This window comes from Corvus hawaiiensis, chromosome Z, assembly GCF_020740725.1.
Source record: "Corvus hawaiiensis isolate bCorHaw1 chromosome Z, bCorHaw1.pri.cur, whole genome shotgun sequence".
NCBI classification, from domain to species: Eukaryota; Metazoa; Chordata; class Aves; order Passeriformes; family Corvidae; genus Corvus; species Corvus hawaiiensis.
The window spans coordinates 343,684-370,539 of NC_063255.1; the positions used below are offsets into that span (position 1 = coordinate 343,684).

Genomic DNA, 26,856 nt, shown 5'->3' on the forward strand with positions numbered 1-26,856 from the left:
AAGGTGAAGGTGAAGACTGGCTTGGCAGGTGGCTGCCACATGTCCGCAAGGGGCTGGAGCCTGCCACAGCTAAGCAGGGTCACTACTGCCTTCCTGCCTGCCAGTCTTTTTAATTTCAAGGACAAGGACAAGGCAACTCTGGAAACATCACACAGCTATGTAACTGGAAATGCTATTGAACTCAGAAAGAACATCAAACAGTCTCTCTGCTGACTTGAGGATGCAACATTCCCATATTTCACTTTCAATCCATTTTAAGTAAGATATCTCAAGTCCACCTGCTTTAAATACAAAATTCGACTTAACTCAGCTGAACTTTCAAGTGTAAGACTAGAGCAACAGCTCAACTGTAGAATGTGTCTGCCTTTAAATGATAAACACCAGTTGGCACTCACTGGACCAGTAAAACAAGACTGAGTCTCCACTCCCTGAGGCTAACAGACACTGAGCTTCAGAACAGAATAGAATCAAATTGTTTAAGTTGGAAAAGATCTTTAAGACTGGGTCCAACCGTTATCCCGGCACTGCCACATTCACCACACCACCTTAAAGAGAGGGAACTGAGAAGGCACAATGAAGAAATAAGAATCTGGATCAGATTAGATGGCTTGGATGAAATACAGCAGTATCTCTCACTCTTTCCATCTTGAAAAAATTTCGGTACTGAATGAACAAGCCTAATTGATTTTCTCCGTAGAATGATGTAGAAACTGAAAAAAACTAAGCAGCCAAAGAAAAAAAGATGAAATAGATATAAGAACAGAGAATAATAATGCTGGGACTTAAAGGAATTATTTGCAAAAACACAAACAGAATTTAGAAACAAATACTTCACCTTTCAGGTTTAATTCACTTTTTTGTATTTGAATATATTCCTTTACCTTTCCATGTTCTTTCCTCATGTGGGAGATGTAAACATCTCTCTGAGTGAAGAGCCTGTCACACTCCCAACATGTCCAGCCAGGACTAGCAACTTTTTTAGGCTCTGCTTTCTTTATGGGAGAAGGAGATTTCTTCTCCAGCTTTTCTGTTCCGTTGACAGATTTTGTGTCCTCCTTGTTGTGACTGGCTGAGTTCTGAGTTGTGGGTTTAGTACTGAGAGGCAGATTTATCCCCAGGTTTGGTGGCCCCTCAACACTTTTCAAAGTTCCATGCATAGACTACAACAAAGGAGAGAAAAAAAAAAAGGTACAAAAATAACATAGACACACACTGTTGTACTCAACCAAAAACCTTCAGTTACTTCTTTGGCATACTATTATCATCAGATCACATTCTTAAAGAAACAGCGTTAAGTAAAGGCAAGACCTAGCAAGAGCTAACAATAACAGGTACCATATGCAGGTATTTTCACAAAAAAATAAGAGACTTACTTTGTAGGTTAAGTTGCGGTTTAACAGGGGCGAAAAAGGGCTCAAGAAGTACTTTATGCTCATTTCCTGCTTTACTTACCTGATATATTAGTTGAGCATCCTCATTCCAGACTATGTGACTGGAGTTTTCCAAGAAGGAAAGGCTTTTTTACTGACCAAATGTTGACTTGGCATATTGGTAAGAAGGACAAGGCAACTCTGGAAACATTACACAGCTATGTAATTTAGGATATATTAACATTTTAAGTTGAGGCTGAGGTTAAGCCCTGCCTTACTCCCCAGTCAGGTAATGAGCACACTCATTTAGGGCTACCTTGTCATTAGAAGCCGTTAGAAGCCAAGGTGTGCGGGGCTGACAGGGCCCCAGAGCAGATCAGAGGGGTCTGACCAGCTGTTCTCCAGCCCCTGAAGCTTCTGGGTGGGAAGCTCTCCTCAGGAACTTATGTCTGCACTTTAAGTCAATGGTCAGTAAGAAGGGAAGAATCCTCCTTCCCCCATTTCCAAACCAGTGCAGTGTGCTGGTGTGACACCTGAGCCTTCCAACAAGGTGACTTGTTCAGGAAGGGCTGGGGGGCTTCAGCTGTGTGTCTGAGTTCCACACGTGGATATGGACACAGCAGGAATGAGGATGGTTGTGGGCCAGCAGGGATGACTGCAGCCCAGAGCTAATCCACTGCTGAACAGGGACCCCCAGTTGAGGTCTCACATCTAAAAGGCTTGTCCTTTACCGGGACAGTGTTCTGATCCTCTCACCTACTGACACTTACTATAACCCTTTTGGAGGATACATTTAACCAGCCCAAACAGAATTCTTTTTCCTTCACATAAAACCCATTCAATACATTCTTGATTCTGGGAATACAGGAGTATCAATCTGATACAAGTACTTTCGTAAATACTTTGGCTCTTGGGGCTACCCACTGGCTCTAGAGCAAGTATCAACCTCATCAGTAGTACATGTTCTTTGTTCAACAGCTTTTAAATAGAAGAAAAGCCAGTAATTAACCCCCCATAACTGTTAGTAAAAAGCAAAGTGCACAGGACCAGCAACTAAGAGCAAAGTGCAGGTGTGTAGTAAAGGAGTAGGCTGGCTTTAGCATCTCACTGCAACAGGGGAGGAGGAAACGAGGTTCCTGTACTCTCACGCAACTGAAGCTGACCTGGAGATTCCATTCCAGCCTAACCTGTCAGCATGTAAAATGTTAGCGCTCAACTTTCCAAATGTCTTTTAAATACAATGCTTGAAATTTCGTTTCTTATTTGGAACTACACCAAGAGCATTAAAGCATAGTATGGAGTCCCAGTGCTGGCCAAACAGGGAGAATTACACCTCCAGGCCAGCCCAGAGCAGTCCTCACCACCTGCTCTCACTGGCTGCTGGAAATTTTCTTGTAGCGAGTTATTACAGGAAAATGAGACATACATTTTGCCATCAAGAAATATTGACATCTGCAGGAATTACTCTGGGTTATTTTCTGCAGTTTTAAATAACCTCCTCCTGAGCTTCCTTCTGTCCCTTTCAGTCCTACTTTCACCCAGGTCTGTCTCTGCCTTGATGGCTTATGTCTAGCCATACCAAACCATTACTGTCTGTGCAGCTAAGCTCTGCCTCTGTCTGGCACTCATACTCTCCCTGAGTCCTTTTTGTGCTTTTATCCTCTCCCCAAATCCTTTTCTGCTTTTATTTATAACCTGTTACTGTTTTTTTCAGTTCCCCTTAACTGAACTCCAATTTACACTGCTTTGCTTCAGTCCCTACTACTATACACACATCCTAAATGCAAAACCAGAAATACTGCTACTGCACATGTATTCTCTAATCCTCTAATTTTAGTCCCAAAAATGTCTGAATCATTTATAGTGAATCATGCTAAAACCCCACTGGTTGAAAGTTCAAGTACTAGCATGGAACACTAAAGCCAAAGAAGTTAAGTAGTGCCCAAGTAGCTGAGCATATCTTTAAAATGTGAGATGCTGAGCAGCGGGATTTCTGTAAAGACAGCTTCTAGCCCTAACTGCAGTCAGACTGAGCTCCTAAAAGTGTTGTCTTCAGGTCTTACAGAAGTACTTATGTACAGGTATAACAATACTTTTCCAGTAATACCTGAGTCAGGAAAAACTAATTACAGAAACAAGACATACACTGCAATACACAGAATTTGCCTATTTAGTGAAAAAAACCCCAACCATCTGAGTAGATCAAAGGAAATAGAAAACAGAGCTTTGCATTGCTGCCTGAGAGGACCATCTAAGATACCTTGCAGTAAACATGCAAGAACTAGTGCTACTAGTTCTGAAACAAAGACAATATCCAGTCCTTGTATTTCTGAACATCTTGGCTCAGCCCTTCCCTCATTTCCTCCTCAAGCTGAAGACTGGCTTTAAAACCACCTGTTTTTTTCAAGACTTGTGATCTTATTTTCAGCACAACTTTGGAGAATTCTATGGTTACAAGTGCCATAGTTGGGACTAAAATGTAAAATGATGGTTTCAGCAGCCAAAAAAGATGTCTGGTTTTTCACTTTGCTGTAGAGAAATTGTACTCAGAAATTTTGTCACTGCCAGAGAAACGCAGCGAGCTCCATGGTGCCATTCTGAACTTTAGGGCCGTGTTCAGGGACCAAGGGTTAATAACGCATAAAAAACTTAGCTTTGGTCTGTATGGTAGAAGGTAACAGTCTGTGTCAAACACACAGTTAACAAAGGATAGCCAGGGGACTGCTGATCCTTAAAACCAGGACTTACAAGGATCACAGTGAATCTTTAGTTGTTAACGGTGTTTATGAGGAAATCCACTTAAGAGTTTTTTTTAAAGCACACATGTTCATGTTCCTATGTGAATACACACAGATAACCTCTACATCTAGCAACATACTGCTTCCTGGTGAATTCTGAACATCAAAGGTTTGATTTTGTGATGCACTCAACATTCTCAGCTCCTAACAATTAGAATAATACTTAGAACACTGTAAATAAAGCTCAATATTTGTTAGGATCGGACTAGCTGAGATATTCCCAGTATACCAAAATCAACATTCTTACAGAAAAACCGACTGAGGGATCACAGATATGCTGAAAACAAGACAAAATATAACATTTTAACATTTGAGAACAATATTCACAGATTACCCTCTCAGAATTACTAACATCTTTCTCAGCAGTCTTCTTGTTATTCTGTGCCTTTTCACAGTATGTTCTCACAGCATATATTGCATGACAAATGGTATCTATGAAGGAAACAAGGGAAGATGCCTACACACCTTGATATGATCCATCATAAGCTGTTTCTGTGCATATAGAAGAGAACAGTCTGGACACTTGAAAACTGACACCTTCTGGTTTTCAATGTGCTGATCAAAGTGGCGATAGAGCAAAGGTTGTAGAGTAAACACAGTGTCACACATAGAGCATTTATATATTATTCTAAAAACAGAAGTACAATAAACAATGTCAGTCATGTTGAGGATCTATTTGCAAGAATCATGATGTTAACTTTTTTTCTCATCACAGATAAGATCTGACATGTTTAAGCAATCGTTTCACACTGCCTGAAAAAAGTTAAACTAATTCAAAACATCCTTTAATTTCAAAATATGGGAGCAGTAGAAGAAACAGAAAAATAGAAAAAAATAATTTAAAAACTGCAAACAAGAAGTCAGAAAACAACAGCATGTGCCAGTTACATATACAACAACATTCTGCTCAGGATACTCTGACAGTTCAACATCTTCAGTTTCTGAACTCACAACGTAGCTGAAGGATAATATCTCTGCTCCAGGTTACAAAAGCAGTATGTTTTAAGGGAGTGATTCATTCAATAATAGTTAGTAACATACTTCAAGATAAATATAATTTTGGCAATGTTCATGCCTTTGAGGCTCCTGAATGCCAAGCCTAGACTCTGTCAACGCCCTGAAGCTCCAACAGTGCAGGATGGGATTTCCCTGATCTGCCATTCCAAGCCTTGATGAATCTGTCATAGAAATGTAGAGACACCACCAAACTCTTCCTCTCTTGGAGCACGTGTGACTTTTGAACTTAGGTCCCTCAGCCTCCTGTTCTGACAGCAGTTTTCTAACCAGAGGTCATCAGATGAGAGAGAAATCTAAGCCATCTAATCTGTAGTGCTGCAGAGAAAGTTTAGCTAAAATAAAAGAATCCCAACCACAGGTGCTCAGTACAGCAAGAGGTGCTTCCCCTGTCCTAAAAAAACCACCAACCCACAAACCCCCCTGCCTGCTAAAGTGCTAAATCTTCTCATTTAGCCACATAAATGTTCCCAGTCCTTTCCATATCCCTCTAAGTAATTATCACTGATAGTGCATTGTTCCAGAGTTCTAGGGATCACACTGCACTGTGTTTTGAGATGACAAGAAGAAGGGCATCGCTTCCATGTCCAAGCTGTCCTGTAATTCCAAATGAAAAACAGTACACTTCTTCGTATTAACTGGGAAAGACTTTTTTTGTGGTATCAAGTGGTCCCAGTTTCCCACATATGCTAAGATAAATGTATTATTTACACAGCAACCTCTGATTATCAATGTACTACTGTCCTGCTTTCTGTGGTGAACCCTTCACTGCAGATCTGTAGTGAATCTGCTACAAAAAAAATTTGACGTCTTTCTGAATTTATTGCATATAAAAATTGTAACTCTCTAAAAACACCAAGAGCTGAATCTATGCATTTTCTATGGCACCTAAAATACTTTACTCTGCTTTCACAGAAGCAGGACTATCTGGTAAAGATCCAAATTTCAACAAGTCTCTGGGCAATGACTGTACTCACTTAAATCCATACCAAAACATCTCTCAGTGTAAGTTATGACTATACACACCTGGACTATTTCCTTCAGACATAGCAAAAGCATGATTTTCAATCCTTAACAATATACATGCAACTATGTATGCTGGTTTTGGCTTTTTAAAATTTAATTCAAGTAGTCAGTGTTTAACATGCAACTGCCTAAAATGCTGTTCAAAGCTTAAAGGCAGCTGTGCTTCCACAGGATGACATTTACAGGGATGCTGGAGCAAGTCAGGCAGTTCATCCCATCCCATCCCATCCCATCCCATCCCATCCCATCCCATCCCATCCCATCCCATCCCATCCCATCCTCAGGCTGGTTACTCAGCACTGCTCGGGCCCCACAGTATACACCAAAGCAGGCGCGTGGCCTTTTCACTTCCCAAAAATCTGTTTAACAAATTCACATGTATATAAATACATGTGAAAGGAAAATACTTTCAATCACATAAAAGACATTTAGCATTTGGAAAGCTTCTGCACCAGAGGATAGTATTTCTCCTTCCCAAATTTTTTTCTCTAAAAAAAGGAACTTGTGGGATAATACACTTTTACCAATAGTACAGTAAATATCCATAATTCGGCTTGATAAACAAGAATTTCTGCAGTATTGAAAAAGAGATTAGCCATGAAAAATATCTTACTGCCATACCTAGACACTGTTTACTGAAAAAAAGAAGATCATCTCTGTGGTTTTCTGGGAAACCAAAGCTTAGAGTATGTTACGGGAGAGAGCTTCCCAGAGTTGAAAGACGAGACAGCCATCCATTTCCCTATATTAAAATAATCTCATTTCATCCCACTGAGAATCCCTGCATATAAAAGTAATTTTTCATACACCAATAGTTTAGTGCATCTGTTCTGAAGCAACTGTTTGTAATGTAATTGTAAATCACACAGTTCCAAGTAAATGCCAGAGGCAGGCAGCAAGATTCCCCAGGAGCTCAATTCCTGTAAACACAGGAGTGTGACCTACTACAGAGTCCCTCAGAAACCATGGGGTCCTGGCACTGCTGAAGCCATGGCCAGTGTCCCTGGACTGTGCCACACACCTGGGGTCAGGAATGAGGCTGGCAGGCTTGCAATGGGTGCCAGTCATGCAGCCCGGGTGCTCCGTGATGCAGCACAGACAACCCAAATGTGAACGTATTGCCTCCAATACAACCTGTCAGTTCTGCTCAGCACTAGGCAGGCCAAGAACTCTGAGCACTGCAAGGGCTGGAAAAATCCTACCAGTCACTCTGCATGCATTTAAGGCACCATCTTGATGAAAACTGGCAAATTTAAAGGAAACACCACTTCTTAAGAGAAGCGCTCAACTATGGATTCTGTGACTTATTAGAGTAGTACTTAATAAAATTTCATTTCATTTTTTATAATCAAAATAAATTAGTAAAGAAATACAATTATGAATGCATCTATATGGAAAGAAAACAAGTGAAAAATACTTAATTCATGAACCTGATCAGAAACAGTTTGGCAGATCCAAGCACAGTTCACTCTTCGTATGTGTAGCATCTTACAGAAATAGTGATCTTAATCTTTTGGACTTCTCTAATGAGAACTATGAGAACCTGAAAAAAGTTTTAAATGTTGGTATCTCACAGCCTCTGACTGATGATACCATCCTGAATTAAAACAAGGTATCATTTCCCACTAGGCAGAAATGCCTTCATTTGGTATCAGACATGGCAAGTTTGTTGCCATTTTGCTTTGATGAAGGTGTAAATAAAGAAAAAAATCTCCTGTTAATATGTTAGAAGAAACAGTGAGAAACGGAACTCTTAGGAACGCTGGTTATTATATCATAGGATACTTTCTGTGTTCTTGAGCCTGCAAGTTGTTACCGTGCTGGTGCTCTGTGCATGCCCCAGAGAAAACATGAAGCTCAATCCCTGACTGTTTGCTCTGAACAGTGCACTTGTAGCAGTGAGGAAGCAGCAGATGGAGGAGAAGGGGTGCTCAGAGAGGCTCAGACCTGAGGGCTGGAGGGGTTTGCACACACACAGCAGCACCTGCTGCCTTCAGCAGAGCCCGCCAGTGTCCAACAGCTTTAAAAAAAGACCCTGAAGCCGAGTCCCACCTGTGCCCTGTGTCACCACCTTCAGCAAAATACCACCTTTATGGCCAACTTTCCTAGCTACAAAACAGAACCACTTCTGCTTTAAGCCAGAAAGAGATTACCTATTGGAAAAAAGCTTATATAAACAGATAAAATCGCTTTTTCTCAACTTTTCAACCACGTTATGAAAATCACCACATAAGCACTGATGAGTCTTAGCAGCTCTTTTTGGAATCACATTATTTTAATTCACAGTAAAAATGCAGATGAGCTAAGCAGATTAAAACATCAGAACGAGCAACACTCTGGCCACCTGTCCAAATAATTTGTGTAATTACATTTTGCAATCACTCTCTTGTAGCATGCAGTGCTTAAAGACCTGCTAGTACATTCAGAGAAATGTCACCTTTGCCCAGTGAACTGCCAGCTGAAAATTCATGAAAGCACTATACAAATCCCCATCACCAGCAGTCTGACAAAGTGGTGGCTGTGAGAGGTGACTGTTACGACTGCAAGCACAGGACAGAATGCAATTTCACAGCTTATTCAAATGCAGGCAAGTGCAGTAGAAGATGAATTTTGCTTACTTTGGTTCGCCTATCTTGATACCGGGGTGTTGTGTATAGGCATGGGAATGTGTGCTGGGAGCAGATTTAAATGCCATGGGACAGATAGGACACTTGTAAAAGACTTCACAGTGACAACCTTGAATATGAGACTTGAGTGCCGCCACGTCAGAGTACACAACATTGCAGTGCACGCAGCTGCGGAGAGAGCGAAGGAGAGTCAGTGCAGCCCTGCCCTGAGCAGCGCTGGACATAATCAACACAGATTTCCAAGCAAAGGGAAGAGAGAAACACATATGGATAAAAACTGGATAAAACAATATTACTCTGTCAATTTAAACAACCCTGTAAGAATCAACATAACCAGCAATTTGTGGATCACAAAGTAAGGGGAAAGAAATTTCACACATTTTCATTTGAAAATCTAAGAGATACAAGGTCAGAACATGTTTTTATGTTATTACAATAAAACAGAAGGGTCGACAAATACTCTATTGATTGCAGAAAGAACGCTTAAGTCCTCTGCAAATTTGGAAAGAGATTTTCCAGAACACATTTTTTATCACATGCAGGGTATTGTTTATAAAGTACACCAAAGCAATTTAGAAACTACCACCAAATGGAAAACCAGTAAGGAAAACATTTTCACCATTTCCCTTGTTTAGATTTACTGAAGATATACTGGTAATGATTTTCTGCACATGTAATCAAATCAGCACTTGGATTGAAACCCAGGAAAACTAAACCAAATCCCTACTATCAGATCAATATATCATATTGGAATTCGGAAAATATTTTTCAAAAACATACTTCTACTGTGTCGAAAATCTGTGACATTTCCGCATCTATTCTAAAATGAAATGATTAAAAATTTGAATTAATATTAGAACATAAGAATTTTTATACACAATGGCCCCCTTTAATGCCCTACATCTCCAGTACCAAATGCTCCCAAATCAGTCCCAAGAACATAGTGCAATCAGCAATTACCTGTCAAATGAAACCATTTCTTATTAATCAGTATCTTGAAGTAAGACTTTTACAAACTCTTCAAATGTAGAAGGCCTTCACCCCTCCAGAACTTTAATTTTAGCATCTATCATGGCAGTACGATTGTTGTCACATAAATGTCAAATTTTCAATAGTTTTAGTGCCCTGATGATAGCAATAAAGCAGGAAATAGTTCTACATTGCATTTGAGGATCCCATTTGCCTTTTAAAATTTATCACCCTTGAATTTTATGAAATATCATCCTTTCTTTTTCTGAGCATTTAATTTATAGTCTTAATACTATTCATTGAGTTTATACCCATCTAGTCTCTGCTACCCAAGGCATTCTCTAAAGCAGATCATTCTGGTCTTTTTTGGCTCTGTTAAGATCTTCTGTGCTCATACAGAGCTGAGCACTTCTTCACAGCCATACACAGCGTGATGCTCTCAATAACACATCTACTCCTCAGTGTCCCCCCAGAGAGCCAGGTGGCATTTTCACCTCCCCATGCCAGGGCTTGACCTCATTCTCTAGTGATGCCACGTAACAGCTGATCCTCAGCATCCACCATTGTATATTACACAGTTCCTAAGGACCAAGCCCTCTCGGGGACTGTTCTAACAGCTTCTTGCTTTCACCTTGGCAGGATGCAGTGAAACGTCAGGCTGAAGTTTTCAGCTGATTCAGTGCAGACAACTAGCCTAAATCACTGGAATCAAAGGGAACTTCTTGGCAGAGACCCTTTGGAAAAGCAGGATGGTGCATGCTGCTCTTCAGGCAAAAGCACCGCAGTTCTAAGAAGAGGCTGAGGAGTCTAAGGAGGGAGACAGTAACATTCCCAGAGACTGCTTTTGCTTGCCTGGGTGACTGTGGTTTAGTCTCATCAGATCAAGAAATTCTGACTCAGTGTTAAATGAGATGTTTATGAGACATGTTGAAAAGTTTAGTGACTTAGATTCCCAGTGCAGGATTTGGGATTCCGCTGGTGTTACTGGGGCAGGCCAGGAGTCCCTAGAGGTGATTCTGTGTACAAACCCAAGAGACACAGATTAGAGGGAAGGGCAGTGGAGTGCAGGAAACAGATAGAGGAAATGCAGGACAAGACAGACTACTGCTTGAGAGGTAAGGGTAAAAGAAAAGAACCCAAAGAAATGAAAAGAGCTTGGAGTTATGTCAGGCCATAGATTCAAGCTGAAAACATAGGCTTGATGCAATAAAAATGCTTTCTTCCCTTAGGGGAAGATTGCACAGCCATCCTGGAAAATGAACTGTGGCACCTTAAGGGTGGAAGGAGCTACCTGCCCTAAGATTTAGAATAGCCTTTTTTCCAGGCAGACAGGGTGAAGTGGACGTGTTTTAGGAGTGCTGAGCAAAGCTCAGGGTATGGGCAGCTCTTCTGATCTCTTGCTGTGCTGCCTGCCATTCAGTGCAAGGAAAATTCTAACAGAAAACATTTTTTCAAGTCTTTCAAAACTAAACATTTCTATGAAATGCCTCTGCTCCCCATTTTCTCAGTGAGTTGCCATTACAGGGAAACATAAAAGTCAAAGGGAAACTGAAGAGTAACAAAGGAGAACCAAAAGACAAGGCTGTTTTAGAAAGGTAATTTACAAGTCATGTAAAGCCAAGGAATCGACTTCCCACAGAAAAGAACAACCAGACAGGTGCAGTATGCCCATCAACATCTCAATCATACATTCTGGAAGTACTGAAAATGACTGTTCTACCAGAGAGACAATCTAAAATTCAATGTTTTGAAAAAACTCAAGAAGTTTTTTTAAAAAACTGAAATTAAGACAATGCATCTGAATTTTCTAGACCTTATAAACCATGAAGTCCTGAATCTGTGTGACACTAGCTAATATTCTGATTTAATCATGTACGAAAGTGGATGCCCAAAACAAAGCAGAATCTTGATGTATTTATTCCAAAATTTTAGTACTAATAGTACTGTTTCCATGACAACCTTAAACCCATGAAGCTGGTCCAAATAATGCTTATGAAAATGGAAAATCACTTTTAAAACCATAAATTATACATAAATTGACAACAAAAGGAATCATTATACTGACCGAAACCCAACTCTTCGGGTATAATGCAGGCAGTTCTTAGTGACATGGGTCTGGAAGTGGACAGATCTGCAGATTGCTCCACATTCAGGACACGTGTATGGAGATTTATGCTGATGAATTCTCTGGTGTGATGCAAAACTGCACTGGTTAGGAAGCAGCATCTGGCAGATATTGCATGTCTTCTAAATGATAAACCAGAATAGATGAGACAAAAGGTTTGGTTCAGCTCTACGTAACGTCTTGTGTCAAACACTGCAATATAGCAAATAAAGGTTAAATGTCATAACTGGGATGGGACCCAAAGCAGTAGCCAAATACAAACACAAGCCCTGCTGACAGAGCTGGCAGGTGCTGGAAGCCAGACTGACTGGCATTCTGGGCCACAAAGCTCCTTCATACACCACTGACCATGGGAGATGCACATGGGTTTATAGAAATATTACTCAAGCGCCTTCCCAGATTACCTTGATAGTGCAAGGGGCCTACGTACAACTCCAGAATCAAATTATTACTATTGTCTCTTATGGCTTGGAACTTGTGAATCTCACCAGTGACTTGCAAAGACTTAAAATCAAACCCAAGACTCCTTCATGACGTCGGTATTTTTTGAACATGTATTTGCATACTTTTAGGAATGATCTAAGAGTCTGGCGTATGTAGTGATGTGTACGCTCTGCAAAAATATTGACCAAAAAATGATCTCCAGAGCTGCATTATTTACTAACATATACCCGAAGAAATCCTGAAATAAATGCTCTGGGAGCACTGTGGCTCGGTGTGTTTGAACAGTCTTCGTACAGAGTTCTCCAATGTCCTGACACAGTAAGATGGCAAAATGCAAACCATTAAATATACAGCATGTTAAGCAAAGAAAACCTGCCATCACTGCAATGCAGATTCCACTGGCACTCCTGCCAGCCCACTACAACAGTGTTCAGCATGGGTACATTTACTGCTCTACTGCAAGGCTCTGCCCGAGTTCAGCTAACTACAGGGATTTCAAACTGGCACCTGCTCAGAGCCTTTGGGACACGGTAAGGCTGTATTCAGACACACAGAAATACTCGCTTTGAAATGCCAAACACTTGGCCTTAACTGACCAAACAGTGGCCAGAAGTGAGGGACTCAGCCTCAGGCTGACCAGAACTGTTTTGGGGTGTTAACTTTGTCTTAAGTTCAGCTTAAAGGCAAAACCCTCTGACCAGCCATAAGTGGCACATTTACTGGGCTCAAATACCATTCCCCAAATCTCTGTTTGGCTGTTCCTGTATTAACAGGCTGCAATACAATACTGGAGAATCTGGAACATTATTTGATTATGTAAGAAAACAGCAAACCAGAACTTCTTATTCCAGTAACAGAAACATTTGGAGGTTTCACAGTCCTTCCAAAGCCTTTGGCTTGTAGGACTTCTGAAGGAAACCGGGATGCGGTAACACAAAAGAGCCACACAACATTCCAGCCCCAGCTCAGTGATTGTCCTGATTTTGCAGCAAGCTGCCAGACTCATGTACTGACCACACATGCCAATAATGCTCTTAGTTAAGGCCCCTGCTCTGCTATTTCAATGAGTACAGAAGATGTTTAATTGTAACTGATTACAGTAGAACAAGAAGCATCTACTGTGAAATTCTGACATTCAGCATGTTTGCTTACCATTTTATTTTGGGCTTAAGGTGGCATTAACTTCCAGTTCTCTCATTCCAACCCACACCAAAATAAAACACAGTTTGTGAAAATCATCACCTGCCTGCATTTAAAGTCAAAGTTTCAGAAAAAAAAAAAAGGGTTAGAAGGAAAAATGGTGGAGGTGGAAAATAAAGATACACAAGAACGCTGAGTATGAAGGGAAATGAGCTATGTAGTTTCCATGGGAGCAATATACTCCTTTCTGTAACTAAAGAGAAATATTAACATTCATTAGCCCAGATTTGCTGCCTTATCCCCCCAGCAAGTAGACGAGGGTTTTGTTCAGCCAGAAAACCTGTCAGTGAGTCAGGGTTAATATTCCTTTAGGTTAATATTCCTTTTACAGGAATATTAATGGCAATAAAACATTATAGAAAGGTAACAACTTTATAGGGAATGTATTTTCATTGCTAGGATTGTTCTACCATTGTTTATTTTAAACAAAACATTTTACTTCCGTAACAGGAGTATAAGAGCAGCTACTTACTCACTGAAAACACAGAACTATACATTTTCCATTTCAGGAGCAATTACATGGGCACTAGAAAGAAGAGTAAGCTGCAAATAACCTTTTTTCCTATTACTTGTTTGCAAACTCTGTTTACTTTCATTCTTCCTTCCTTCCTTCCAAAGGAAAAAATACCAATCTCATCTAACTTCCCTGTCTCTTCCACCTACAGTAATGGCAGTTGTACAGCAAAAAGCCAGTGCCAAGCACTAAGAAGGAAAACAAGTCAGAGTATTTCTCATCCAAGCTTCTCGAAAGGTAACATCTAAAGAAAAAGTAGCAAAATACTTAGTAATAAATGCCTATACATAGTTCTTTCTCCAGGAAATACTACCCCTACAGGACACAACCAAACACCCTGTAAAAAGCCAGCTGCTGCTTGACATATGAAAAGGACTACAAAAAGTGATTAATATTTAAAAGGATATTTCAACAAAGAACATTTTAAACTATATTTATTAAGAGGAGTGTTCTTTTCAAATGGAAGAACACGAAAACAGCTTCTTTTCCTCCAGTGCTTTGCACTGTTTTTTTTTAAACCTGCAGCTCTTAAAGCAGAGCAAGTTTCCATGAGAGACACAAATACCCTGACAGGCAGCAGGCAATGCCAGCTGCTCCTGCAACTCCAGGGGCTTTCCTCCTTCAACAGCAGTACCTGGGAACCCACACTTCTCTCTCCACCTCCCTGCAGCTCCCTTTTGACATTCTGTGAACATCACAACTGCTTTTCTTTACTGAATCACCAGGATAAACAGTACCTAACAGGACATGTATGGAGAGCAAACTCAGCAGCAACAGGGAAAAAGCACCAGACAGAGGGAGAAAGGGAAGGGCAAAAGGTTTAGTTTACCTGGCCATAAAGACAAAAATCCCCCCACCCCAAAAGTGAGAACATCACTTTATCTTTGTTCTCTTTCTTTTTCCATTTGTATTTTAGCCTCATCCTCCCCAACCTATCCTTTGTCTCTCATCCAATTGCTTTGTCTTGGGGCCTTCTTACTTGCTTGATTTTCCAGTACCAAAACCAAAAGTTTTTGCAAGGACTACTGCATCTTAGATGGAATGTTACCTAATGGGCTTATTAGGCACCAGCAAATCAGCTAAAAACCCTAAGTAGCTCAATCTGGTGCAGAATATACTCATGGTCAGCCATTAGACCCTGTTCAGAACTGCAGCAGCATCTATGGATGAACATGTTCTGCTGAAGGAAACTCCCTTAGGTAAGCACACCTGTAGTATCTTACAAAGAAAAATTCACTTGCATGGTATTCCACTGGGAATCCAGGCTATTTCAGTCTACCTGCTAGCCAGTTAAAGGGAGGAGCTAAGGCAGAGCCACACAATCAAGGTTATTTCCACGTGCAAATCTCTTTACATTAATACCTGTAGTGGTAGGTGCAGTGGAGCTGCTTCGTGGTACAGAACAGGTCCTGTGTGTAGTGAATAGATCCTGACAGGAACCTGCCTGTGCTCCTAGGACTAGTGCACTTTTTCCTAACTTCAGGACTTAAAAATCTTTAGCCTGTTCACTGTTGTCTGATTCCCAGGAATATTCCCGGGGCACTCCTGTCTTGAGCATGCTTGCAGGTTTTCAGCTTCCCCCCGCAGCAGGAAGCTGGAGCACCAAGCTCACCTGAATGCTTTGAAACACACCAGAATCCCTTTTAATTGGCACACCCCAACAGAGATCCAACCATATCATTTAATTAACCACCTTCACTCTTCCAGGATTATAAAATACATCGCACACTGATTAATATTAAGTTTTATTGAATGACGTATTTCTTTCAGGTCAGGCCACATACATTAGTAAAGAATTTTCAAATGGTTTTTAAGTTGAACTCATTAGCACTTGTAAGAGGAAAAGAAACCCAACCAACTAAACCAATGGTCACACAGAAAGGAAGGTGTGCCAGTGAGAACAGCACTTTGCACTTTCTGAGGAAGAGCTGAGGCAAACAGCAGGCATTCCTGTCAGTAGTCAGTGTGCCATTTGTCACTGCCTGAGTCCCTCCCTGCACATGAGGGGAATGCCTCAATCACTTAGGGCACTTGATGAAAACTCTAAAACCTGAAGACCAATCGAGAATGAATCACTTGAAGCTATCATTCAGGTTGAATAGACGGGCTGTTAATGAGGGTGCCAATTAAGTGGATTCCACGGGCTAGTCAAATTCCAAAGCACAGAAAGAAGCATTAAAATATTATTAGTAAAACCCATTATTATTTTCTGTATTATAATGTTCAGCTGTAAGAAAGCTAATGCTAAATTTTAGCAAAACTATACAGTGTCAATTTCAGACTTCACAGCCTAAAAAGATTCTAAGAAAAGTCTTATTTATGCTGCATATGTTGACATTCACTATGTAAGTGCTTGCAAGACTTTTTGTGGTTTTCGTTTATCATTTTAATCACAGAGGTTCAGATAATTAACAGCTAAATGAAAGTAAAAACATATCCAAAGTCTCCTAGGCTTATAGATGAAACATTGGAATGTAAACATAGGATACTCTACTTGTCCACTTGTGTCTGCAGCCTGCTGGAAATGAGTTGCAAGAGATGTCTCATCTTGGAAAACTTCATTGCACTCCAAACACTTTAGACTATGTCTACAGAGTTTCGATGGATCTTCGTCTAGTGGCATAGCTGGAATGACAGGAGAGCTCGTGGGGGCCGAGATCACTGTCCCAGTTAAGCCAGACTGGATCTTTGTTACAGAGTGCGTGCCAGCTCCCCCTGGGCTCTGGAGCACGGCCGCAGCAGTATTGCTGGAAGGAGATGCTATCATTTGATCTGCTGGGACTGGTTTTAGGATCAGGTGGGAACACTGCATCACGACGCCTTTCTCCTTGTGCCCACGAGCATGGGACAGGAGACTGCATTTATTGTAGAAAACTAAATTCTTTGTACAATGATTACAAGTCACTTCAATTCGCACACTTCTCCTGTCATAATGCTGGGTCAGGCTCTTCTCGAGAGCAAATGAGTCGCCACACTCCAAACACTTGTAACCTCGCGTTGGTAGCGTGATTCCGGCATTGGCTGGGGGGCTAAGGTTTGGGATGTAAACTGGCACAGGATTGACACTGCTCAGCACCTTATTGAACGCTTCCACTACAGAGCTCTGTAGAGATGACACCACCTGCACTCGAGACACTTTTTTCGAAGGCTGGGAGGCTGCTGCAGAAATTATTGCCTGCTTGATTTGCTGCTGGGGTTTTGTTAGCACTTGGCGCAGTTCAGAGGTGGTTTGAGCACCCTGAGGCAAAAGGTTAAGGTTGGCAAGATGGACTGTCTTTGGCACAAGTTTGGCACTGGCAAGGCTCGATGCTGGCACCACGACTGTCTGCTGCTGGATGGCGTTGGCAGCTTTGATAATGGCACTGCTGGCACTCTGCACGGATGCAGCAGAGATGACAGTGGCTTTCACTGTGGTGTTGTTAGCCAGCTTCAGATTGATCACTTGGGAACCTGCTGTTTTCACTGCTGAAACGGGCAGGAAGGCAGTAGCCACGGGTTTGATAGTGACCTGTTTAGGGGCAAGTTCTGCAGATCCAACTGCATTGGTGACAACTGAGGACTGCAGAGGAGCTCTGGGAGGAGAGGAGAGAACAGCAGCGGAAGTTGGTGAGGCCAGGAGAGATGTCATGGAGGTTACCATGGAAGCACTCTGCTCTGGCTTTTTACCAGAGTCCACATCAACTTCTGGCAACACTCTAGTAACAGTTCTCTTGATCTCCCCAGAAGAAGTCTTGATGGTTTTTATGCGAACCTTAGGGATGGCTGGTGTCGACCCTGCGGGAGAAGATGGAGACCCTTTGCTACTGTTCTCACTTGAGACACTTCTGGGACTATCGGGTGGTTTGACAGACGGCTTCTTAGCACCATCAATGAGACTCTGAGACTCAGGAGATTTTTCAACAGCCCGGGGACTTTCACTTATGTCTTTTGGTAATGGAGAAGACTCTTCTGAATTAGACTGTAAATCTTTACTGCTATCTGTAGCTGCCTTTTTAGCACTCAGTGCTGCGATTGCAGCAATGCAGGAAGAAAGCTTTGCTGATGACTTCGCTTTGGACTGGGAAATGCTGGCAAGATTTGTGTCACTTTTTTCAGTACTCAGTTTTCCATCAACTACCCTGTTTTCAAGAAGCTTCTCAGAATTGTCTTTTTGTAACTTGTCCTCTGTTTTTCGAGTTTTAAAAGGCTCATAGACACCTAAATTCATGGAGTTTGTCTCTGTCTCTCGTTTAGCAGCTTTATTTTTATCTATACTACTTGAAACAGTGATTCCAGATTTAATTAAGTTCTCCCCTCCAAGTGCCTTTAGTTTGTCATATTCCTGCTGAGATAGAGATCCTGCCAAGACATTTGCTCTGAAATTTGCACGCATCTCCTCTTTATCCGGGGGGTCATCTACCTCTATTCTCTCATCATCATCAAATTCTTCCGCACTTGATATTGGGCTGAACTGGTTGAAAGCTGAATCCTTCAGTGTAGCCTCAGAAGCTGACCCATCATCTTTAAGTGATTTCCCTTCATCTTTACTGTAACTCTCAAGAGCTGCTGACGTTAGGAAGCCATTGTGCAAGCTGTTGCCTGCGGAATGGTGGCCATCCTTATCCACACCTTCGGAAGAATCAATAGTACGCACATTTTTCACGATGACGCTCACCCCAACATCAGATGATGATGGGACATGGGAATCTTCATCTGCATGAGCATTTTGTTTTATGTGGCTTTCGTGGTCATCATGTCCAGATTCAATAGCTGCTTTGGGATCTACCATGTCTGGTATGTCAAAGGCTGCAAGAAGGTCATCGAAATCTGGGGTCTTCATATCCCCCATGGCCACGTATTTGATTGTAAGCAAATCTGTAAAATAAGCAGAAAGTCATCACTTTAAGCTCTAGTAGCACAGTCTTATACAAAACAAGCGTTTGTTCATATCTGCCATGCAAAAAGGTGTTATTTCACTTCTGAATCAATATTTTCAGAGATTATACATTACAGAACAGTGTTCCAGTCCAAGTGTACAGTTTAATTATTATACCAAGAACTATAGTAATTCATATACTCCACAGATGGTAACCTGGCAATTTCATTCTGGGCCCAAACTGCAGTGACTTTCTTCCTGTTCCCTCTCCTACATTCCCTCCTATCCACACAGACTGCAAAATGGACATTCATGAAAATAACATGAGACACCTGCAATTTCTCCTAAGTCTTGACTTTCCTTAACAGTTGCACTATTAATCTGAGGAGTCTTCTTGAAAATAATAAAGTAATAAACACCTGTAAGACTTAAGTATTCATCAACACTGGCTACCTGGAAGTCACTGTGGACTATGAGAAGGCAACTGAGGAAAATTTTTCAAGGATACTGGAATAGACACACACATTTCACGCAACAGCTTCAAATAAATATAGAAGAGTTTTGCAAATTGTTTACGCAGTTCACTTAATGGTTTTGGGCCCTTTGTCTAACTGATGAAGTCCTTAATACAAAAATAGATGCACACATAGTATCAAAATCACAAAGCAAGTTTCTATGAGGATTAAATGGAAAAGATTGCAGGTACCGGAGCATATCAAATCCATGTAAAACCACAGAAAGCTTTGACACAGTTTCTCATTAATCAGGGATACTAATTAGTTGCATTCTGGTAGTACATCTGTCCATAGGTGTCTTTTTACAGTTGTTGCATACACTCAAAAAGAGCTAGATAGTCTCCCTAGTCTGAAACGTCCTCTAATTACATATCCTGGAGTTTAATTAACATTTACCAATAGCAGTGAATTAAGGCCTGCTTACATGCTATTTCCTCCAAGTATGTTTAAGATCACAACTGCCCAGCAGAGGAAACACAGCTGTCCTTTACTGACAACTGCTGCTGCCCTTATCAAGAACTTCTCTCATTCTTCAGACTTTTCAAGCAATCAAAGTTAAACAAAAAGGGAGACAAACACGGTCAGTTGTCATACAAGGAAGAGAAGTTCTAACCTGGCCATTTTATTCATCTCTTCCTCGCTATTCTAGGGCACCCATACTAAGATTCAGTGTATAAACTATGTTTCCACCACAACTGCCAGGACTCTGCAGCCATATTCCTCCTGCTTTTTTTCCCCCTCCACAAACCTTTCAGTAACTCTTTCCCTTAAGGATAAAACTCTGCTTTTTATCCAAGATCAAAATCAACTGGCACCTTGGCTGCCATACAAGCTGTGAGTCTATTCCTTCTCTGGGCCAACATCATGCCTGTAAATACTTCAGAAGAGGAAGTAAGGCAAGCTCCTGGTTCCCTAGGAAATCATGATTTTCCAGGAACTGGAATTTCTTTGAAAAGTGCTCTGAGAATGTTTGAGAAGAGTTATACAGAAAACCAGTTTATTTAAAAATCCATGCATTACTCTGCTTACTAATCATTCAATGATAAAAGTAACAAGGAAAAAATCTGGATATGGCCAATAGGAATGACACAGCTAGGGAGCCTAGCAAAGCAGTGAGGTGAAATGCTTCTGCATTCTGCTTTTCTGATGGTGGTTGAGGGAACTTCTGGGAAGATAATGAGTCTTAAAAACTTAAAGTAACAGATTCTGAATATACCCTTATTAAACGGTTTCCCTGAATCTCTGTAGTGACAACACCCACCCCTGTATCTGTGCGTCAATATCTCACTGAAACTAAGTTCTGGAGGTGAACCAGGAGTGGTTTATTTGCGTTCATGCTTTCTCAAAGCACGTGTGCATGACTTCCTACGTTGTTGTTTCTTTGGAAACACATCTCCTCAAGTGTTTTCTATGAACAGCATGAAGAACATGGCACAGATTTTAGCCAAAGCAAGGCACTCCTTGTCTGTTCCACTGCCTTGTTTCTCCCAAAAGTCAGCCTTTTTACTCCAGTTCATCTGATACCACATTCCAGTGAAGCACTCACTTGGGGAATTATGTCAAAACAAGAACCAGACCATGAGAACTCTCTTCTGACAGTAGAAGAAGCAAGCAGGACAAGCAGGACTTAGAAGTAAACTGCTGCTTCTGAAGAACTGACTTTTTGTTTCACTGCATGGAATTGTTACAACTCCTCCTCAACCCCTCTATCTGTACCTGTTCCAGCTAGAAAGACTCTAGCCGTAAGAGGAAAAACAAACCTACCCTTTCATGTTCTCTGTGGGGGACACACCAAAGAAACACACACATTTTTTCTTACTTTCTAAGTCAGATTTATCTTGTAGCTCTGGCTTCAGGACACCTGCAGATTGGGCCCAGCATTCTCCACAGAAAGACTAAGCTGTCTAGAAGCTGTTGCTGAGATTAAAAGGTAATTTTTTGGGGTAAAGCCAAGCAATTGTAAACACTCAAATCAGAATCATTCTAGGGAAGTTCAACAGCCTAATGAAGACAAGAAAATAGAATAACATGGCAGCTCCCAGCCAGGTCCTATCTCCAAACTGCTCAAACCCCTAATTTTTGTCTATCAGGTACAAGAACAGCTTCAAGCTTTCCAGAAATGGCAAATAATCATCCTCCTTTCTCAATACTTTTCCAATTAATATTCCCTATGCATGAAGGCTTCTATCATTTCTGGATCATAAGCATGGTCTTACATGCTCAATTTTTACACTTTGATTTAATCCTTAACCTTTGAAGAACCAACCAACTTTTCCTCCTTGACACTCACCTTCTTATTCATCCAGATCTTCCAAATAGCTAAAACACAAGTCTAACAACTTTATGCAAGTGCTTTAACTGGACCAAACCATCTTTTCTGCCTTACTGAATGTCTACCCTTTGCCTTCAAATCCCATGTAACTGTCTATACTTAAATATCTAACTCCTTGCTTTTGTTCAGACAATTACTCAACTTCAGCTTCCCTCAGCAGCAAGTCCATTTGTTATCAAAGGACATAAACCCCCAAATTTATTCTTCATCTACCTATGGCATTCATGTTCTCATGACTACATTCCTTTACCTGCCTTAAACTCTTTTTTTTACCTCTGTTTGTACTACATACATTTGTGGACTGTGCACCCTTTAGGATGGAGACCTTTTCTTTTGCACGTCCTTCCAATAACACCAGCATTCTTTCCAGTTTTGTGAAATCAGAACACGGAGACACACCTTTTCAGGGTATGGCACATGGCAGTGTTTTGGTTCTGGTATAGCCACATACAGAAATTAGTCTGTTACTTCTTTTGATTCCCAGGCAGACACACTACTCCAGAGCAAAATTCCAGCAGTCTGGAATAATTACTCTACTTCCAAACATGAGTAATAGTGCCTAAGTAACATCAAGCTCATTCTGGAAGAAAATGCCTACACAGGGAGCAATACCAGCCTAACCAGCATAAAAACATACTTTTTTGGGTTTTGGTTTCTGTATTGTTGTGATAAGAAATTTCATCAGGCAGAGAAGACTTAAGGGATTCGATCAGAATTACAGTAACATATATCCTAACATTAGGCAAACTTCATCCTAATAGACCAATTACGAGTAGTTCATTGGTCATTAGTAATTATGACTGACTTACACTTCCAGTCATTTACTCTGAAAGTCAAGCATTGTAAAGACAGACAAAGCAATATGCTAATCTAACCACAAAACCTTCTTCAGGAAATGGGAACCGCATCTCCAATCACAGCCTCGCCTGGCTTGACACACTCAGCAGGCGAGTAGGATGTGCAAGAGGCCACTTCAACCACAGTCAGCAATGGCTCTCATGCTCATATACATAAAACACAGGCTCATTTTCGCAATCAAAGGGCCCATGACTTGCTACTGTTGCAAAACCCAGACAAACAGCTGCTTCCACAAATCACAGAAATTCCTTTCATAATATGCAAAGTAATTCTTATCCTAAGAAATTCTGATTTCTCAGGATAAAGGTCTTATTTAGCATCCACAGCATCAGTAAGGTCATGCCAGTCCTAATGTAAACAATCTTTGTGAAGCATGGGGTGTTTCACAGTTAAAATTTGTCCCAAGCAACCTACTTTTTCTATATTATACACCATATTTACCCACCTTCAAAAAAGGGGAAAATCCAATTTATTTCCATGCACAAGACTCAATGAGTAAAAGACTTAATCTACCATTCTGACAGCTAAAATAGTGTTACTTGTAGTTTACAACTCCTTAGGAGCCTCATCCTGTAGTCCAACACATCAATTTTTGAACTGGGTATCTCAGGTTCTCTTTGGGTAGGAGAAAACAAGAAGGGAAGGAGGAGGGGAATGAATCTTCTGGAGTCTAAACCACTTCTAGCACAGCTTGAAAAGAACCACATGCAGCTGGTTCAAAGTTCAGGACAATCAGCCTTTGGCTGGCAAAAAGAATAGGGATGTTTCAACACGAGCAAGGAATCTCCTTATGCAAAACATGGAGCTGAACAGGCCATCCTCAGCTACAGATGGCCACATGAAAACCACCTGTACTTATCAAGAGATTCAGGCCAGGGTTCCTAAATCCCTCCTAAAAGAAAGATGAATTCCTGAAAAGCAGGGAAATCTACATACCATTCTTTTTGCAGTCTACTTAAAAAATTAATTACAAACATGGCTTAATTTTGTACTTCTATATGTGAAACAGGCTGGGGCAGTAACACGTGACTAATTCAGATGCACAACAATAATGAAGAGAATTTTGAGATTCCCAAACTAATGCAGACTCAAATTACATTCTAAATGGCACAAGCTTCCCACCTCTTTCCTTTAAGGTACTTTTTCTGAAGTGGATGGCAATTGTGGTCCAAGCACAGCGTGAGCAGCTGCAGCCTCCCAGAGAGCTCTCCCAGCCAGGCAGGGCCCATCAGGGCAACAAGCAGGCCCGAGAACCTTAGGGTCAAATTTGGGTTTTTCTGAAAAATCTATTCCTGGTACTCTGCTGCACATTTGTATTTTAACACATAAGCATATGGCGAAGAAAACAAAAGTTAGGCAATTCATTCCAAAGGGACTTGGAATGTGATAAATCCTTACCCTCATTCTAGAGATCAAATAATTGAGATCAATGCAAAATGAGATCCTGGGTGCTGGTACAGGAGAGCAGCCCTCCAGCACTAGCATTTGCTGCTGGAAAGCTGGCCCGCGTGCACAATCCAATCTCCTGATGAAGAGCATTTACAGATATTACTAGACTGAAAAAAGACAACTCACCAAGAACACTGCAGACTCCATCTATGCAGGTCTCTCATCTTACAGCCAACAAAAATCCCTGCAAATTCAAAATCTCCTTTGCTAAAAATAAAAACTCGTAACACAGATAGCATTCAAAAAGCCAAAAAAAAATGGATACAAGGAATTTTGTCACAATCCAAGAACTTACAATTTTAAAGCTGCTTACTATTCTGGCAGAAGGAAAAAAAAAACCCAAAAGGTGCCCTTGTGTAATATATGAATTTTAGCTGACACTTGGAAAAGAACATGCATACTCATCAGGAAGAGATCCTATTCCTATCATGCAGCAGAACTCCTGTTTGCAAGCATCATTCTGCTACAGACGCCTATAGTCAAATATAGACCCTCTGCATCCCAATGCTGAAGAACAGGAGCAGAAATCAGCACAGTGATCTGTCAGGCATTTTGCTCCACCACAAGCTATTCACTGCTCTATCAAACCTGAAAAACAACACATCACAGCTGCAGTAAAGCCCACAAACCCAGAATTTCAGGCCAAATGTTAGCATGCTATTTTCACTTTTCTACAATTAATAGCTCAATGCCTTACGTAATCTACTGCAGTCAGAAACAAAAAGGTTCCTTTGTATTGTCACCCTGCCTCAGCAGCCAGCACACGACTTACCCAGTATCCACAACCTCTCAAGGCTTTTAGGACTGTCTATTCTGCTGAGCACAGAGGAAAGGATCCTCATTTCACACCACAACAGAATATTTCCAGTGTTCTGCCTCCATATTATCTTGATTGTAGATTACCAAACCAGCTAACACAGCCAGGACTGGGAAGATTTTTTAAAAATCACACTGGTTAGGATTCTAGAGTTGCGATTTCCTGTTATAGGAAGTAACAGTTCTAGCAAAAGAATCCCCCAGGCAAAATGTTTAGTGATCCACTGTATAAGCTCTAACAGCCTTTGTTCTTCCCTTTGCTAGATTCATTACTGCTTCCTTCTCTCTGCCTCTCTCACTCTCTCTGAATCCTTCAGGTTTCACTATAAGATAAAAACACCAGCTCAAATCTAAGTACACATTTTGTATTTTCTAGCTGAGAAAGGAAAACTAAAAATTCTGTCCATTATCCATTGCTTTGAGTTAAAAGCAGTCACCCCTCTGCAGCTGCTGCACTGCCCATCCGGTTTCCTATGCTGATTTCATTACTGCACAATATTATAATTCATGCCACTGATAATGCACAGGAGCTCCATCCAGCCCCCCAAAATGCATCTTTCCACCTGGCTGCTGCAAAATCCTCCCCAGGTTACAACAGTTTAAGAAAAGCCATCCACACTATTTCTTTTGCACAGGTTTTTTTCTCTGCAGGCAATATTAAGTACATGTTTAACACCAAAGACCTTAATTCAAAACCAAGTACTGGGTCACTGGGATGTGGTCAAAAAATAATGTGTAAATAATCAGACAGCAAATTCTGCATGTGTGTGTCTAATACAGAACAGAACAGCTCCCTGCCACAACTGGTCCACAATTCATGATTGTCATTCAGAGGCCTATTCCGTATCACTACACTGTGGAAAAAAAACGGTATATCTGGATATATTTCAATGAAAATACTGTATTTAGCCAAGATATCAGTAAGTCTTTACAAATAAGAGCTTTAATCCTATTAGAACTGGAGGACCTTAATAGCATTTCTTCAGTAACACTTAAACAATTGTCTCCTTCCTAATGTGCCAAGTGTGCAATCAGGATGTACCTCCACGCTATTGTGATATTCAGCCCAAACCACCCATCTCACCTTGTGAACCTTGACCTTTGAGAGATTTTTTTAGCCAGTGCTCAGTTACTGCCACAGCCACATTACCTCTGCAAACACCAAAGGGTTAAAGGCAGCCCCAATCAATAGGCCTACAAGGAAAAAAAAAAAAAGGGAAAACGAGTATGCCTTACAGCATCTTTTCAATGCTTTTATGCACAATTCTACAACAATATTGTTTCCTTCTGGCCTTAGAGAAAGGCACAGCAACCCCCCCCTTAATGTCTCCTAAAGAAGCAAACCACAAGACAGCACCCTGTAAATAAAACAGCATGCAAAGCATCCTCACTCACAAGCATAACTACAATTACAAATCATTCAATCCATTTTATTTAGTTTAGTTTTAAAATAGACTGCATAACCAGTGTCCCACCCTTGCAAAGCAAAAATATTTTAATAAGGGTCATAAATCTCAGCTCTTGCCCATTCCTTAAGCATAAAAAGGCACGAAAAGCCAAAGTAATCTCAGTTACTGCAAATATGTACATTTACATACAGAACCCTTTATGACTACGTTAGCCACATACCAGTGCTGTGTGTCTAAAGTGTGCATTCACATACTGTTTTGGGATGGTATCTTTCTGCAAGCTCCTCTGCTTTTGGCTGCCATGAAGGGAGGAAGCTATCCCAGTGTAGTAGCTCAGTGACTGCATTGTGTTCAGGAGCTGATCTGCCTCAAACCAGTTCCAGCCGGTTCTGGTCACCCTACATAAAAAGCTATGGCAACCCTCGCTGAGTTGCCAACAAGTCCCTGAAAATCGCAGGGGCTGGTTTTTGTGTGGCGTGGGGCCGGCACAGCCCTGTGCCCCGGCTCCCCTCGTGCCCGGCCCACGCAGCCCCTG

General features: G+C 41.1%; 1 protein-coding gene across 6 annotated transcripts in view; it reads right to left on the bottom strand.

Moving 5' to 3' along the window:
• Positions 1–26,856, bottom strand: part of ZNF532 (zinc finger protein 532) — a 34,252-nt gene that overhangs the window by 5,726 nt on the left and 1,670 nt on the right. For 4 of the 6 annotated variants that reach the window (XR_007200697.1, XM_048290479.1, XM_048290481.1 and 1 more), the window contains 7 exons: positions 25,997–26,106; positions 24,869–25,022; positions 16,582–18,941; positions 11,870–12,051; positions 8,827–9,003; positions 4,634–4,796; positions 882–1,160 (listed from right to left, as the gene is read on the bottom strand). Coding sequence is in view for 5 of the 6 variants with exons in the window: in XM_048290479.1 (XP_048146436.1) it covers positions 882–1,160; positions 4,634–4,796; positions 8,827–9,003; positions 11,870–12,051; positions 16,582–18,941; positions 24,869–24,938 (3,231 nt within the window). In the remaining variant the exon portion in view is untranslated. Of the gene's footprint in view, positions 1–881; positions 1,161–4,633; positions 4,797–8,826; positions 9,004–11,869; positions 12,052–16,581; positions 18,942–24,868; positions 25,023–25,996; positions 26,107–26,541; positions 26,747–26,856 lie in introns of those variants that run through there. The other 2 variants (XM_048290480.1, XM_048290478.1) reach the window with 2 other exon arrangements.